This window comes from Ciconia boyciana, chromosome 3 (assembly GCF_034638445.1).
Source record: "Ciconia boyciana chromosome 3, ASM3463844v1, whole genome shotgun sequence".
NCBI lineage: Eukaryota > Metazoa > Chordata > Aves > Ciconiiformes > Ciconiidae > Ciconia > Ciconia boyciana.
The window spans coordinates 110,302,391-110,318,278 of NC_132936.1; the positions used below are offsets into that span (position 1 = coordinate 110,302,391).

Here is a 15,888-nt window from a genome sequence, read left to right on the forward strand (position 1 = left end):
AGAGCTCAGAGCACATGCATTACAGGCCATTGCTCCTCACATCCCTCGTTTCATTCCAGGTGACTAGGCTAGCGGTTGGGGGTTTTTGTTTTGGTTTTGATTGTGCTTCAAGACATCTCAAAGCAGAGCAACACAACGGGGATGAAACTCCTTGTCCTCAGCTGCTGGGAACTTCCTACAGGAGGTAAAACGGGAAGCAGGCAGCCCAGGTTATCCTCGCCTGGCAGCTGGAAGGCAACGCTTGTTTTCTGTTGCTTGCAATGACAAGGAGGAGCGTGGTTACACCAGAGCAGGACTTGGACGTGCACTAAGGGGACCTGTGTCCAGGGGGTGGCTGCTCCCCGTGTACAGTGCTGGTGGTGAAGTATCTTTGCACTCCTGCAGAGCAACAATTTTGCCTGGCTGCACCCAAATGTAGGCAAAGCCAGCTGCCAAACGTTCGTCTGCGCAATGCGTTTCAAGTGACTGCATGCTTTGGTGAAGCCAAACAGAAGTGGATACACACTGAGAACAACAAACCAAATATCTGGGAGAGCAAATGCAGGCTGAACTAAGCAGGGCAGCAGTGCACAGCTTGCTGTGTCATCAGTTGCAACTACAGGGCAAAGCTTTGAGGAGGACAAATGCCTCAAGTCTAAACGAGAGCCAGAAGAAGAAACATTGCTCTATGTGGAAAGAAAGGTCCTTATGCCACCCATCAAGTTCTTGAGATGACTCAGGGTCACCCATTCAGCAGCAAGCCCATTTTCATTTGGTGATGCAAGTTCCAGTTTGACCATAACACATGGAGCCAAGGACCAGGAAAGAGCCCCCTTCCCACCATCGCTCTCCTGCCAGCACTGCTCCAGGCTGATGCAAGGCCGACCCCCAGGCAGAATGAGCCCTGCTCAGAGGCCAGCCCTTCTGGTCTGGCCCCAAAATAGCATGATGCATCAGGAAACAAAGTGAGTGGCTTCATTCTGACATGAGCCTGAAAAACCTGTTCATGTGGAGCACATAGAAGCAGCAGACGAGTTCAATTCATTTGAGTTTCCCTAACCAGTGCTGTATTTTAATCAGAAACATTCTGGGACAGGACTAAACATCTTCAATTATTTCAGGCCAGCACTTCCTCTTAGGAGTGCTACAGCTTCTCCTACAAGAAAGGCAACTCCTTGCCTAAGGAGGAGAAGAAATCAAGGCACCTTAGCTAGAGGCCAATTCCAGAAAAGGAGAGGCAAGCTTCACATTGTATTTATGTTTCTATGGCATAAAACGTCCACAAGGGCTGAACACAATACAATTAATCTTTGAACTGTGGGGCTCATGTTGAGCATGCCCTCAGTTCAAGCATTAAATCTGAGGGTCATTAGTTAGTGTATTTAAACCAGTCTCATGCAAACATAACGCTCTAGCCTCAGCCCGGCTTGTTTGCATAGGTAAGATTAGAGTACTACTTGCCAAATCAGAGACTTCTTTCCATGTATCTGAAAGACAGGGGTATTCCAGGGCATTTGCTTATCACCCGGTTTTAGTGGGAAATTTAATCCCATTAAGTACACAATTTGAACTACTGAATCCTGGCATGGTCAGATTTCTACACCCGGGACACTGCCTTGGAACCAAACAAGTTCAGAATCACACTCAGAAATGCAGTTTCCTCCAGGTCTTCCTCTGGCAGCACTGTGAGCTGTAGCACACAGCCATCGCTGTGGGGCAAGACACAACTGACTGCTCAAGAAGACTTTAGCTCTAGACCCAAAACGGCCGAAGCAGACAACCCCAGGTAGCTCAGCTGAGACCCTAACAGCACACAGCACGGCAAGACTTATCTTCATGCTTGTTGCTCAGGGCAGGGTAAGAGCATGCACAGGGAACATGCACAGGTACCATATCAGTACTAAGAGCAGCTAAGTATAGCCTCTGCTCTCCATGACTTCATGCTCTGTAAGGTTAGGTAAGGGGTTAGATATAGATTATAATTACAGATATAAATATAGATTTTTTTTCAGGACCAAGTTAGAGCACCACTTTGCTGCAGCCTTTCACACAGCAATAGGCAACTGTAGGAAAATGGAAGGCAAAGATGCTGCCCGTCACTCTAAGTTAACTTGGGTTTACAATCCCATAGGGCATGCCCTGAGGTCAGCCACATGCATGAAGCACAACTGTCTCCAGGTTCATAGAACAGCCTCAACTGACAGACCCAAGTCTTTTAGGATATTTGCATTAGCATTGCAAGTCAGCACACCTCAGACCTGAAACACAAGGACTGGCCATTATCTGGAAGGTTGACCATCCAACCCACTTTGGCAGTAAGAACAAAGCCAGTATGTTTGGAAAGCATTTTCAAACTTTATTTACAACTGTCACAGTGACAAAAATGTAGTTTGAAAAAAATGCTAGCTTCTCCCTGAGGCTCAAAAAAGAATTACAGAAATATAGAATGTATATCATACAACAGGAGGAGTTTTACTGGAGTGCTTTGTTCTTTAGATACGTTCAACAACAAATAGAAATATACACAATACTTTCAAAAAAGGATGCAGACAGAAATATGCAAGTCTTTAGGGCAGACAGCAGGTCTGAAGTCCAAGGATTGCCATCTCATTGCTGCCCACATGGTAATATCTTTGATACACAGCTTTGACTTGGTGGTACAGATGGTAGAGACCAATAGAGTAACACTCAGAAATAAGACAACTGGCTGGTATGCAAGTGTACAAGCTCATTCCAGTAAGACAGCAAGACTAGAACAAGTGTTACAGATACAACAGCTGAATCCATTGCTAGAGAAAATGGTATCACCACATCATGACCATTTGGTGATCAACCATCCACCAAGACAGGCAGGGAACATGTATAACCGGGTCTGTGTTGCTGGACCAGAGACCAGCCGCAGTGTAGGAACGCTGAATTTCTCCTGCTTTGTGCTAACTCATCTCCAAACTCCTATCTGTCTGAAACAGTTATGCAGAGCTGATAAATTATTGCCATTATGTTTAAACACAAGCAAGACAAGACTAAAACAATCCTGCCAATATTTTAAAAGCAGTTCCCAACCCCCACCAGCGTTTAACTACTCATGAGGTATTAAAAATACAAATACACACATGTCCAAATATATTTTAAAAATGAAACCAGTTATAAGCAAAGGGGGGTGGCATTGGGATTATTATGAAAGTTTGGTTAAGGCCTTGACATTTCTTTTTCTCTTCCATGACCCCAAATTTGGTTTAGGTGGCAACTGTTCTCATCCTATCCCAAGATCAACTGGCTCCCGAGCTGGTCCTCGAAGCTGTGAGATCATCACTTTCCAGGAAAGCAGCGGGTTACCCCGTCTGGCAGCAGACTGGCCTCCTCCCCAAACAGAGACAGATGACTTCTCCTTGGAGCAGGATATGGTGAAGAGGACAAAGCCACAGACTTCGCAAGCCAGTCTGCACTTCATTAAACACCCACGAGTTTCACCCCTGCTATGAAGCAGAAACACATCTTGTCTCGGGACACTCAGGCTAGTCCTCTCCCAACACACCCCTCCTGCAAACCCCACTCTCCCGCTGGTGATCCACACTAGATCTGGTGTTTCGTCTTTGGATTACCTCCAGGTCTGGCAGTACTCCCCACCATGCACACTCATACCAGCCTGTCCTGCACTGCCAGGGCTCTGAGGAGACCCTGCAGTGCAAAGCTGGAGGAGGTCCCCCACCCCAGCCCTCACGAGCCCATTGACGAGCAAGTTGGAGACATGAAACCTTACAGCCTCAAGGACACCCAGGTAAGGAGGCGTAATCCCCACCCTCTGGCTTTGGGCGCTGTACAAGACGAGACCGACCACAGCAGCCTCAGCAAATAGGAGAGAAAAATCTGAGGTGTTCAAACCTACACGAGCTCTTGCTGCAGACAGAAGCATCTTTACATCTGATGTGCATTACCTCACGCTAACCACCTGCAAGATAAACTAGGGCCTCGCAGGAGAGATGACAAGCAGCAGCCTAACATTATCCTGCAAATACAGCTGCTCAGCATCGAAGAGTCTAAAGGCAAACAGAGGGGGAGAAAACAGCTTTGGGAAAAGTGGCTGGAAAACAGGCTCAATAGCGAGAGCAAGAAACCCAACTACTCCTACGGATGCTCACATTACCCTAGGAGGTGCTGAACCGGGGAGAGCTACAGGCCCCTCATCAGTAGAGCATTTAGCCATGCTTCGCTACGGACACCCTTCCACCCCCCAACACACAAAATGGAAGCTGTAAGAAAGGCAAATCTGAGAGATGACGGCTCTGTTCTCATGCTTTTAGCCGGAGGCAGCTCCCAGCCAAATGCTACTGCCTCTGACTTTCCTCCCCCTCCCCAAGCTCCCCCCTCCAGCGGTCCTCGCGTGGTCACCCTCTGCCATGTGCTTGGAATTTCACTGCTGCCTCCGCCTCGGAAAAATACAGATAGTGATCTTGAGAACAGCAAACATTTCTCTGCGTTACTTCCTTCCTTCCTCAGGAGGTCTGGTGACACCGAGGGCTTCAGTTCTCAATACAGAGAATACAAAAAACCTAAGATCTCGCAGGTGCAAAATTGAACTTGTCTTTTTTTTTTAAAAAGACTTTCAAAAGTGTGGCTCTTCCTTCAGAAGGGTGCCTTTCCTCAGATACCATTTATTGCTCCTTGTTGTCCTTCTTTGCATCTTCACAGTTTTCTTCCTCCTCTTCCTCCTCCTCCTCCTGCACGAGGAACTCTTCGGGTGGCCATCTCAGCTCGCCGCTCTCCACGTCGCCCTCCGTCGGCTCCACCACAATTGAGGGCAGGCGGTCCTTCAGCTTACAGTAACGGTCAAAGTCTGAGGGATCGGGGAAGATCTGAAAGAGCCAAGAAACAGTCTGTGAAAGGGGCTGCATTCAAGCAGTCTTAGCCAAAACCCAACTCCCAAGACACTTGGGTCTTCAGGGCAGACTAGTCTGGACACAGAGTAAACCACTGAGTGATGGGAAGACTCTTGAACTTGCAAATAAGCTTCTCTAATCTCTGAGTATTGGAAATAAGCACTGCTCAAGATTCTTCCAAAGCACATGCCTGCTTGGCTAGTGCTCAGCTAACAGGCATCTGCCCTTAGATATTTATCCAGTGCCTCACCCCCCCCACCACCGCTTTTGCATTAATGCTCATGAGTTTGCACACTGAGCTATCTCAATCAGAGAATCTGAGATCTCATTTCCTGCTGCTGGTCAAGCTACACATGAGAACAGGCTTGTGCTCCAAGCTCTGCTGCTAGAAGGGAGAGGAAGCATGTGGCAACCCAGTGCTAGAGCAGTCCAGACCCTTGCAGCGAGGGCCTGCATCTGGTATCGCTCCAGGGCCACAGCACCAGAACGAAAGAGAAGTTCAGCTGCATTGTGGAGATAGAGTGAAACTTAGCAGGACACTCATTTTGTGGAAGGGTTGGAGACCGGACCATATTTCTTAGGACAGGAGGTACCTGTGGCATAGCTAGCAATTAGGTACTCTGGTGCAAGGAATATGAGGACCCCCTTATCTCCCGCCCCCCAAGGTGCATAGAGCAGTACCTCTTCCCTCCCACCCATAGCTTGCCACAGGGGTGCACATGCTCTGCAGCAGCACCAGGGCCCAAATTCACCGGCAGTGCCCCTGGGGATGCATGCTTTGATCCTACTATGAACTGAGGCAAGGACACAGGTACAGGAAAAACTGTCACTGCAGTGTTAGCAGGAGGTTTGCATCACTGAATTGCAGTGTGAACAGAAGAGGTTGCTGTTACTTATAGGGATGCCCTACTAGGGGAACAGCTTAAACTCCAGCTCATCCAGAAGAGAACCGCTGGGTGACAAGAACCAGTTGCCACATCAGATCCCCTGGTTGGTAACCAGAAGATGAAACAATTACCACCTGTTTATTTCAAACAATTTTATCATTTCACATTACAGTTGCATTTAAAGACCCCAAAGAAGGTAATCACAAAACACATTTTCCCCTCCAGGTTGTAGATGAGGTGAGGAGTCAGGCACTGTACTTTTCTTTGAACACCAGCTGCGTTCAAGCAAGCCATCAGAGCATCCTTGCAGGGAACGGCACTGCCAGCCTCAGACAGGCACACTGCTCGTGGGTGCCTCAGTTTGAGTGCAAGATCTCATCTGCTTGGAGCTTTGTGGTTCCAGTTAAAGGCAGGTTCCTCATCCAGGAGCCCTGAGCATTAACCACAAAGAATCATACTCCTCATGCCAATTATGCAGGTACCCACCACCTTGGGAAGCCCTGGCCCAAACCCTAAAGTGAAACGTTCTTCAGCCTAGCAACTACTAACCACACCAGTACCGCCTTGTCAATATTCAGTCTTCTACTGTTCAGCCACATTTCTCCCTCACATCCAAAGCTTTGTGGCAACCAAGTTACCAACCTGAGAAAGCCATCGGGTTGCTACTTAATGCAAAGTCAGGCAAGGTAACTTTGGGAGAGGGTGCTCGGGCAAGCAACTCAGTGTGAAGGTAACGCACAACAGGAGGGCTCTTTGCAGACAGCCATCTGGTCCTGGGGACAGTGGTGCAGGAGCCCAGCTCCCACTATGGCACCCACCATCCGTACGCTTTTCAAGTGCACAGGAGCGAGGTCTTTGAACACAGCCACGTTAACATGGGCATTGCAGTATGAGCTACTTGCTAGTAGTCACTCCCAGCACAAGTGAGACAGTCACTGTTTCTTAGAGGTTTGTGGCTTCTGCTTGGCCAGTGCATTGGAAACAAAGGCAGTTTCACACAGTGCATTACTGGAAGTACAGTTGGTGGCTCTTAAGCATCCACTTGTTATCTAAACTCAGGATAAGAAAAAAAATACCCTTGACATTACATGGTTTAGAAGGTTGCAATGGAAAAAGTAGTGTGGTTCAGGAGGTTACATAAGCTGAAAATGTCATGAAAATAGCCTCCTGTGCAAGAAAAATAGCAGTATAATAATTAAACTAACCTTTGGCTGCTATCATTTCAAGCACATTAGGTCAAATTGGAGCAATTTCTTTGAAAATAGCCTGCCAAATTTTTTTCCAGAAACTAAGTAGTAGTCATTTCCTTACAAACAAATATCCCTGAAATGTGGTGTGCAGCTTTTTTAATAAAAAAACCCTAGCACAATCTTATCTCAAACAGCTGCAGGACAGGCTGAACCCAAGAAGGTCAGGATTTTTTCCACTAAGTCATGCTTTTTAATCGCCGAGGCAGCATGAAGTGAGATGTTGCAACTGCACTTTCAAGGGGTGTGGACAGTCAATGGAAAAAATACACAAAGGCAAGTTTCCTCGCATGTGATGAGCAGGGTGACACGGCAGGCCAAGCACAGGGACCAGAGGAGAAAAGGTTTCAAATTAAGACTCCACTTACACATCTGGGGAAGCTGAGTGGAAAAGTTACCCCAACCAGCCTCCCCACTCACTCCAAAATAAGCTGTGTTGCCAAGCTCTTTTTATAAAGATAAGCAAGCACCAGCTTTCTGCTGTCCCAAACCAGTAGTGCCATGCTGCATTTGTTAGTCCTGTGTGCCTAATCTGGTCCCACTCCAGATTTAGACAATGGGAAGGAAAAAAAACAACACAACTCTAAAACTTGCAGCAAGGTCCCCACTGGGAATATGGCAGCTGAGCTCTGCACCCCATTTTGCACAGCAGCCAGGACAGCTTGTCTAGCAAAACCTGCCTACAAGCCTTTCTGCTCACGTTGCTCAGCTCAGGCATGTGAGAGGAAGACTTTGCATCCCCTGCCACCCAAAGGGTACAGCACCGACAGGTTAACTTCTCCCCCTCATTTATCAGAGGGAGCCACCTTGCACACGGCTGTGGGCAGCACAAGATGCCCACTTCGGGCTGATCTGGTCACTTGGTGGGGGACAAATGACAGCCACCAACCAGTGGCGAAGGCTACCTAAAAGCAAGTTTAGCAGCAATTCAAAGGTATCTTCCTCCCCCCCACTGGCATGACACAGCACGAGGGGCTGCAACTGCTTCCACTGAGCCCCCCATTCTGTAGCTGGGCCCCAACTCCTGGCCCGTGGAGAGACATATCCAACACCTTTAGAGCCCACAGAGGACACGTGTAATGCTTCTTACACTACTCAACACAGCTTCTTGCTCACAGCAAGACTAGTTTTCACAGGCCTCTCCAGATGATGTTTTGGGAACTGCTCTTCTCATGGACTGATCCAGATCACATACAAATCGACCGAACTCTTGCCTTGCAGCTAGAAAGGGCAGCAAAAAGTAGAACTTGAAATGAAAGCTTGAAATGATTTTGGAAAGATCATGTTTGCCTCTGTTTCGGATGATCTAGCTCTACTATCCTTGAATGAAGTCTTGGCAACAAGAATGGAAAGTTTTCATTGCCCTGGGGAGGCTCATACCCTCTCTCAGCATTCACAGGGATGGAGAAACACCAAAAGCAGGAGAGATGTCAGACAATTAAGAGGATTAGCTCAGAGCTACCATAATCCAAGTGACACTTGTAAATTTAAAACAACTTCCACATGTGTACTCCATACCAACACCCATAGTTAAAGTGCTTGTCTCCCCTCTCATGGGGCTGAAAACTATTTCAGTTATATTACAGGGAGAGTAAGGTAATGAGATCTTTCCAAATGAAGTTACTGCTTTGAGGGAAGCTTTGCTTCATTGTAATACTATACAAGACTGGAAAGTCTGCACTGAGAGGCATACCACTTCAGGTGTAGGATACACCCCTGATGTACACGTATCACTCATCCTCCCAGTACTAAAAACCTAAGTTTTGTGCCTCTTCAGCAGTATCAAGTCAATATTCCAAATCAGCATTTAAGTTCTTGAAATAAAACTTTACTGCCACTGAGAAGCATGGCAAGCTCATTTCAGGAAATACTTAAATCATCCCTCAGTGTCCTCTTTGAAGGAATTTTTCAGCTATAAGAAGCAGTGCTAATACATACATTTACTCATACAGTAGTCACGACTTGAAGCTGAGCTCCATCTAGTATGCACACAGCAGCCTGTGACTCAGGTTTATGAACTATGACAACTCCCCAGTCACGGACCGATTGCCCTATCTTGGGGAACGGTAGCCAGGAAATTTCATACATCATAACAATTTTCCAAAGTAATAAGGCATCAAGTAGGGAGGAAAAAACATGCACCAAGATGTTCTGATTAGCTGCTGTCTTCAGCCTGCATTTCAGCGGAACACTTTTTTGCATAGCATAGCTGCAAACATGATTAGTTTTGGCTCCGTTTATTGCATATCCTCTTTCTGCCTTCATTTAAGGCCCCAGACCCTGGAATATACATTGACTCAGCCTACTAATCTTGTCTAGTAACCATGCATTGGATGTGCTATGTGACCAAGTTATCCTAAACTCGCTTGCTATCACCACTTTTTTGCAGCCCACTCTCAAGACCTTCCACAGTAGCAAGTGCCAGCTCTAATAGAGGACTTCCCCTGCACAAATCAAGGCTGCACGGACATGAAGCACCTTACAAGCAAACAAGACAATTAGAGAGGAAGCTCAATTTCTACCCTTTGCCATCAGCCCCTGGGTCAGCAACATGTTGCTCCCTCAGTTCAGCTGGGGGGATGCAGCGGGTGCAGCTCAAACCCCTCAGCACCCAGCACCCCAGCTCCTTGGGAAAGTCAGTGCTTCACTGGTGCTGGTGACAAGGTGTTGCATTCACCAAAAATTATTTCCCCAGCAACACAGGTGATCCCAACTTTCACCATAGACACTGGATGGAGCATTAAGCCCATTTATCCAGACTCAGTCAGTCTGGCACGATCCACCGCTAGCTGTGGCTGTGATTAACTTAGACAGATCCCAGCATGATGCGATCATGACTTAAAGAGCTCAAGCTCCCCATGACAACCAAACCCCGGCTGATGGCATGAGGCAAGCTCAGCCTCCACATGCCAGTCTCCTAAAAGGGAGCCTAAGGTCCCACAGGACCAGCAAGCTGTCCAGACAGCTGGTGAAGTAGCACGCTCAACTCAGGACACAGCATTTGCTCAAAATAAACACTTTGGGCACCAAAGTGTTTCCAGTTGTGCTCAGACCCCGCTCCACTTCCAAGCAGGAAGGCAGGATTTGGGTCGAGGTACTGTTTTGACAACAGCTCTGCAAAAGTGATCAATTCAGCCTCGCTTTCAGGAGCATTGCTCGTGCTGCTGTGAGATGGCATCAGAGGACAAGCTGGCAGAGTGCTGATGAGGCTTTTCGGAGAACAGGTATATCTAGGGGCTAGAAAATAGCAAACAGCACATTAGCTCCAACTGGCAGTGAAAAAGGCCGGGCTCACCAGAGACTGCCAGGCAGGAAGCGCATGAAGCCCTCCATAGGCACATCTGTTTGTAGCAGGGGCATCTTGAGCCATCAGCTGCATTTCAACGAGTTTTTTGTTTAGTAAGTCCCATGGGAATTATGGGACATCTATTAAAGATCCAGAAATAGCTCTTCACTGCAGGCACAAGACCCAGCATGACATCATCTCTTCAGCTGCATCTTCTGTCTATGCCGCCCTGCTCTGAGGCTCATGCCCCCATTTCACCATTCACTTCCGCTCAGGACCTTTAAATCTGTTGGCTGAACCATCTTCAGGGGGCTCAGAGAACACCTTTACACCACAAATACAGTAAGAAAACTGCTTTACATAGAAAGGTTTTGAAATCAGCACATTAGCTTACAAGCATTTTGCGTATTAACTGGAAAAAGGCATTTCTACGCTGAGAAAGCACATCTTGCAAGTCAAATGGTACAAATTGCTAAGCCTACACAGACAACTCGGTTATCACCGATGTGACTTCTGCAGTCTTGAGTTTTCACATCATTGCTTAAACAGCAGTGATGGCCAGCCCCCCAAAGGCCAGGAAGCTTCCCTAGGGGGGTGCACACCTTCAGCTGATGTCTAGACAGACAGACACTCCAGAGCATGAGCAGAGGCAAGGGGGTGGAGGAGGCAGAAGGAAGAAGTCAACAAGCCAAGTTCCCTCCATAACCAGCAAGACAGACAGGAGCCCTGAAGTTCAGTGAACTCCATGGGACAGAGGAATCGGCTTGCTGAAGTTTATACTCTGTATGAGTTTGTTTCCTCAGTTTACTTCCAAGTAAAGGCAAAAATACTTTGAAACAGTACTGTTGGTTGGGCAAGTGTCTGCAGCAGACACTGACGTGCTGCTTTACAGGTCCAGCAAAGCTGCTGGACCACCTCCTCTGGTCCAGACAGTTTCATGCCTGCATACAGTGGAAAGCAGCCCCCAGGCTCACGGCTAGGATCCCGTGGACCAACTCCCAGGCAGTCCCTGCTCTACACAGCCCAAAGGGGGACATTCTGAACCTCCTTTTGAGGTCACCTCTGCAGTAAAATAAATACAAGTTTTACCAGAACAAGAGAAACTTTTGAAACTAAAAGCTTGCTTCTCCCAGTTCTGGCTCCACTTTTTTTTTTGCCTCTCATAGCCAGCCAGGGGCTGTTACACTCACATTGTGAGTGCCCAGCTCTGCAGACGAGTGGAGGAAGATGTTGCAGCTTAGCACAACAAGCCTCAGTGTAGGAGCAGTCATGCTCCATTAGCCCTGTCTGGTTTTAAGTTATTGCACTACAGCCCTCAGACTAGCATACAATTTTCCATGTACCAAACTCTCTCCATCAGCAAGATGAAGCACAAAGTGCCAAAGTCTGAGGTAGAACAAAGAGTTCATGGTGCGATTTGCATCAGATTTGTCCTTGCTGTTCTAACTTGAATTTTCAACCTTTTAAGGATGCTTTCAACTTACCTTGATGTACACTGTGACATTCTCAGCCTAGCAGCCAGGGGAGGAAGGCTGGAGCCTGCTCCCCAATCCTCTCTACACTAACCTGATTAAGAGGCAGACCTCATACACAGCCCACACACCACCAGTACCCCATTAGGATCTTCGTTGCAACACCTCAACCCTTTCTGCCATCAGTTTGGCTTACAACAAAGTGAGGTACCAGCAGGCAGTTCCCAGCTCTTGCAGGCATTTGAAAAAAGTCACCTATGACTAGACCATTAGAGGGGAGAGATCCAGGATGCATAAACCCTGCACAGATATGAGTCGTCAGCATTTATGACTCACACACCTTCAGGTTCAGATGATCCACTCAAAACTGAACAGGCCTGTTCCCCAGTTGGCCCAGTAAGCAGACTTATCAAGGTCATTAGCACTTGGGGAAAAACCTCACTGAAGCAATCATAAGAACAAGCAGGGCACCTAGATTCTGCCTCTCACTGGAAAATTTGGATCAGTAAATAGAGGCATTTGACCTGACCGGGTTAAGCCTCTTCATATGGTGACCCATAAAGACAACTGAACATCCCATGCAGGCTAGTTTGATTGCTTCAAGTTTATAACCATTCTCATTGCTGTACACTCCCTCTATAGGGGAGGAAAGAGAGGCCATATGCTTTCCACTAACTCAAGCACTGAAGCACAGCACAGCTATTTCCACACACAGGCAATAAACCAAACAACTTGTACTATCCAGATCCAGATTTCGGACCAAAAAAAGCAATGCATCCCCTTTTCCTCCCGCAGCTTTGGCTTCTGCTGGAGGACTCAGCTGTGGCCCAAAGTTCAGTTGATTTCATGCTTCAGTGCACTGTTACTGCCTTGTAGCTCATTTTTCAGACATAAATATGCAAGCATACAGCAGCACACCCCATTTGAATGCACAGTTAGAGCAACTGCCTCTGTGCAGGTTGTGTAACATCTGCAAAGGAAGAACCCTGCATCGGGATCTGCCATTAAGAGTCACCCAATGCACAGCCCAGATGCAAGTCATCTGCATGCACTCAGTACCTGTGTTAAATCTCATCAACAAGTCTCCTGGAAGAGTAGGAAAACATGGAACTAGTAGGCCAAGATGCACAACTTGGCCTTTGATAAGCTAGGAAATGAAAGGGATATTGAGACTAAAGGATTAAGGCTCAAGCTAGTTTCTAAGACCACCTCTTTGCCCCAGTCATTGATCTAGAGGTTAACAGCTACTTGCATTGTTCAAAACTTTCAGAATGAATGCAGCTCATGCCTTCAGGTACTGGTATCTCCAGTGACATTTCGAGGCTTGTTTTGGCTGTCCCTGGCCTCACTGAATCTCACAGAAGACTGTCAACCCTCTCAAACAGGCCCATCAGTCAGGAAAACCAAAGAAATAGATCAAAAAATTTAAGTGCCATATAAGCACCTCCCTCCTGCTCTAGGCAGATCATTTGTATGCCGGGTTACAAAGAGATGCCAGAGTCCTCTCAGCCCGGTGAGTGGGGCGAATCCTTCTTTAACCAATCTCCCCGCCTCCCGCCGAGCCCCCGTGAATGCTGAATGAGCAGGGGCTCGATCGCTTCAGAAACAACCAAGTCCTTTGCCAATCTGGTCTGATACCGAGTGATATTTTAGACAACCGGCTCCTGCCAAGCAAGCATTCCAGTCTGTTGACTAGTTCTCACTACAGCAAGACCTGCTATTAGGTCAGGCTATGGAAAGGTACATTAGACCGAGTTTGCAGTCCAGCCCAGGCAATTCCATAGGGGATTACTGCCTAAGCAGCCAGCAAAGCACTTACCTGATATGACAGGCCATCCTTGCGGGGGCTTAGCCCAATCTCATCCATAGCTGGGGTGTTCATCATCACTTCAGTCATTTCAGCTGATCTCAGATAATCAGGGCTAGAAACAAAAAGACACCATTCAAATCATCTGAGGGGCTCCCGAAGGGCTGAGCAATATTTAAGTAGCATCGGGAAAGAAAAGCAGGCAGAAGAGGCTGTCAGCAGTCTATTTCTGGTCCCTTCCTTCCTGCCCCCCCTTGGAAGGGGGTGGAAAGAGCTAGCAAACCGGCGCTACAGCCCCTGCCCCCTGGCAGCAGCTCCCTGACTTTCTCCCCCGGAGCACAGCCCAGGAACACCTCGGGAGGCTTTAACAGCAGCGGTTCACTCTTAACTCCACTTCCTCCAGCTCTGCCCCCTAAGGGGGGAAAGTAAAAAAACACAGTAAATAAGTGCAAGCACTGGGGGTTTGGGGTTTTGGTTTGTTTTTTTTTTTAAAGCTGGTGTGCCTTAGCTCCTGCCGACTTATTTTACCACCTCAGGGACTTCCACACCAGCGGAGCGCACGGCGCCAACTCCAGCGCTGCTTTTACAGCCTTAATGGCATTTCCAGCTCGAGAAAGCGAATTCCCACAGTTCGCAGTTCCTCTATTGCGGCTCATCCCGCTATTGCTCGGCTCGCACCGCCCGGCGTGTGCACCCGCCGCTACCAGCCTCTTCTCCCTCGCTTTCCCGAAATCACGTCCCGGGGCTCCACGCCGCCCGCTGCATCGCTTCCTCCCGGGGCACACGCCGCGGCGGCGGGAGGGGCGCGGCTGAAGCCCCAGCAGACACGCGGAGGTCCCGCTTCAACCCCCGCTCGGCCATGGCAGCAGCCTGCTCGGGTACAGCCTCCTGCCGCCCGTGGGCCGCGATCCCTCCCCCGCCCCACACACACACGCGGGAAGCGCCCACTCACCAGGGCAGGGGACACAGCACAGACATGAAGTCCCGGCGGAGGCTGCCCCGCGCCCTCGGGGGTGGGGGGTGGCGGGAGGGGCACCCAGGCGCACGGCGCTGCCCCGCGAGCGGAGCGGCTGAGCGGCACCGGCGGGCGCTGCGGGACGCTGCTGCGCTGCGCTGCGCTGCCCGGGACGGGAGTGCCCGGCCCCGCCGCTGCCGCCGCTACCTCCGTCTGAGCCCAGCGAGCGCCGCCGCGCCGCCTTAAATGGCCCCGGGGGGCGGGGCCCGACCCGCGTCCCCGCCCCCCCGCTTGACGTCAACTTTTTCATGAATGGCTTCGGCGCACGCTGCCTTGGGGGGCGGGGGGGTGGTGCGTGTCCCCGCGCTCGCCCTGTCTCGCGAGCGGGGGGCGGTGGCGGGCTCGGCTCGGCCCGGCCCGGCCCGGCTCATCGCCCTGGCTGTGCGGGCCCGGCCCGGCCCGGCTCGGCTCATCGCCCTGGCTGTGCGGGCCGAGGTGGGGTGCGGCCCCCCCGGAACGGCCGCTGGGTGCCGGCCGGCGCGGGATGCGGCCAGCACCACTGCGGGCATCACCCCGGCCGGGGCTGGGCTGCATCTGCGGGAGGCGAAACCCCCTTCCTGGGGGGGATGGCGGGGGGAGGCCGGGGCAGGCTGGGGGCAAAGCCGGAGCGTGAGCCGGCCCGCCGCTGCAGCCAGGGAGGGCTCCTGCACACGCTCGTGGCCCAGAGAGGTGGCAGCGGCCGCCCATCCCTGCTCCTCTGGGCACCTTCTGTGCCCAGCACCTCCAGCTGGAGTAGAAGCGGAGTGAGGAGCTTCAGCAGGCCGAGCTATATTTAGCAAAACAATGCGAATCAATAGCGGGAAGGCGCAGGAGGAGAAGGAGGCGAATGCATTTGCTGCCCGGGAAGCGCGAGCACCGCGGGCAGCTGTAGGTGAAGCACGTTCCTGCCTTCCCCTCCCGACATGGAACTGCTGGGAGGCAAAACGCATCTTTAGGCGAAAGGCCTGGGCACCCCCAAACCCCGCTGAAGTCCCGACTGTGTGCCTCGATCCCTGATGCTGCTCATGCAGCCTCCTAAGGAACGGGCTCTGCGGGCATGGCGCTTGGCCACGGGGCGGGCCAGGCCCTCCAAGGCTGCTGAGAGATGCTGGGTGGTTTTGGGGACTGCTCTGCGCTCCGTTTGCTCACCCAGTGAGCAGTATCGTGCTGTATGCTGGCAGGTAAAGCTCCGCGCAGGGACGGTTTTTGTTCCACCTGTCGCTCCGTGCTGCCGCTCAGACTTTGCCAGCAAAGTGGATAACCAAGCACGCAACTGCAAACGCTTCTAGCGTTACCGTGCCTCACCTTCAAATGCGGAGCACGCAGCTGCCGCAGCACT

The 15,888-nt window shown here is 50.1% G+C and overlaps 1 protein-coding gene across 1 annotated transcript; it reads right to left on the reverse strand.

Moving 5' to 3' along the window:
- Window positions 1-2,325: 2,325 nt before the first annotated feature.
- On the reverse strand, window positions 2,326-14,718 carry LBH (LBH regulator of WNT signaling pathway). Its single transcript, XM_072857075.1, has 3 exons — window positions 14,508-14,718; window positions 13,568-13,670; window positions 2,326-4,832 (listed from the first exon to the last, which is right to left on the reverse strand). Exons 1-3 carry the CDS (start codon window positions 14,531-14,533, stop codon window positions 4,632-4,634), a joined length of 330 nt encoding a protein of 109 aa, XP_072713176.1. The 5' UTR covers window positions 14,534-14,718; the 3' UTR covers window positions 2,326-4,631.
- Between the last annotated feature and the right edge of the window lie 1,170 nt (window positions 14,719-15,888).